The 1,442-nt window shown below is 43.1% G+C and overlaps 1 protein-coding gene across 2 annotated transcripts in view; it reads left to right on the top strand.

The window, feature by feature from the left end:
* The window catches only part of Spg7 (SPG7, paraplegin matrix AAA peptidase subunit), a 40,137-nt gene that overhangs the window by 7,510 nt on the left and 31,185 nt on the right, over positions 1–1,442 (top strand). For both annotated transcript variants that reach the window (XM_005345814.3, XM_026778604.1), the window contains one exon: positions 674–763. In XM_005345814.3, coding sequence (XP_005345871.1) covers positions 674–763 — 90 coding nt within the window. The remainder of the gene's footprint in view (positions 1–673; positions 764–1,442) is intronic.

Here is a 1,442-nt window from a genome sequence, read left to right on the forward strand (position 1 = left end):
AAAAAAAAAAAAATTTTTAGATTTATTTATTTTATGTGTGTAAGTGTTTTACCTGAATGTTTGTGTGTGTGCCACAGGTATTCCTACCATCTGAGCAGTCAGAAGAGGGTGTTGGATCCCTGAAACTGAAATTCTGGTTGGTTGTGAACAGCTGTGTGGGTGCTGGGAACTGAACCCAGGTCTTCTGCAAGAGTGGCAAGTGCTCTTAGTTGCTGCGCTATTTCCAATCCCATTTTACTTTTTTAAAAATAGAAAACTTTTTCAGTGTGTGTGTGTGTGTGTGTCTGTGTGTGTCTGTGTATACACATACATGAATCCAGATACCCACAGAGGCCAGAAAGAGGGCATTAGTGCTGGATTATCTGGAGCTGTAGTTATAGGTAGATGGCTGTGAACTGCCAAACCTGGAAACTTCTTGCTAGAGAAGTATGTTCCAGCCTCTAGCTATCCAGTTTAGGTAGCACAGATTTGTCTTTATACATTAATGGTTCATTATTCTCTCATCAGCAGATACCGTAGTGTACATAGAAGGAAGTGCTGCAATGCCTCCGATGCAGCAATTCTCAGGCACAGGTTCCAAATGGTTTCTGTTGTGATAGGGTTTTTTGTAGACACACTGCCTTCTTGTATGTCTCTTGTAGCTGCAAACTTAATTCTTTTCTTTTTATTATAGGTAGTACTTACTATTTTAGCACCTCACGGATGAAACAGAAGAATAAGGACAATAATAAACCCAAAGGCAAGGCCCCTGAAGATGATGAAGGTACATCTGCCTGATGTTTGAAGTCCCTGTCCCTCTTGTGCCCCCTTGTGTACTCGCCTCTTAGTAGGGTAAGACTGTTAAGAAAGGCACAGTTGATTGCCTGTTCCTATGTGAACTGCACTACTTCTGTGATTGCCGAGTCTTTGTTCTCTCAGAGATGTCTCTGGACACCTGTGTCCCTCTGTCACATTCAGGAAAGTGTAAATCCTAAATCCTGGGAGTGGGGACTGTGGTGACCAGCCCGACGCACACTGGCCAGTGTTCCTACTGTTGCTGAGTGTAAGGCCAGCTAGCAGAGTGAGGAGCGGGCCCATGAGTGGGACGGGTTTGCAGTGGAAGGGTCACCACCGTTTTCAAGCCTGTACTGCCCTGTTCCAGTTCATAGCCACACTCGGGGAGACTGTGGATGCCTTCATGTCTTAGATCTCACCTTGCTGGAATTAGGACTCATGCAGGAGTATAAAGCATGTAGAAAATTAATGTTTGAACTGAACTTCCAGAGTTTATTAAGTTTCTTAGCTAGAAGCTGTTTGTTTTCTGTAAGGTTTTTAGAGCCAATAATGTTGGAAATTGTCTACCCTTAGATATAGTATGTGCTTAGCATTGTACTAAGTGGTTTTCTTTTTCTTTTTTGGTTTTTCGAGACAGGGTTTCTCTGTGGTTTTGGAGCCTGTCCTGG

Source organism: Microtus ochrogaster, chromosome 4 (assembly GCF_000317375.1).
Source record: "Microtus ochrogaster isolate Prairie Vole_2 chromosome 4, MicOch1.0, whole genome shotgun sequence".
Classification (NCBI taxonomy): Eukaryota; Metazoa; Chordata; class Mammalia; order Rodentia; family Cricetidae; genus Microtus; species Microtus ochrogaster.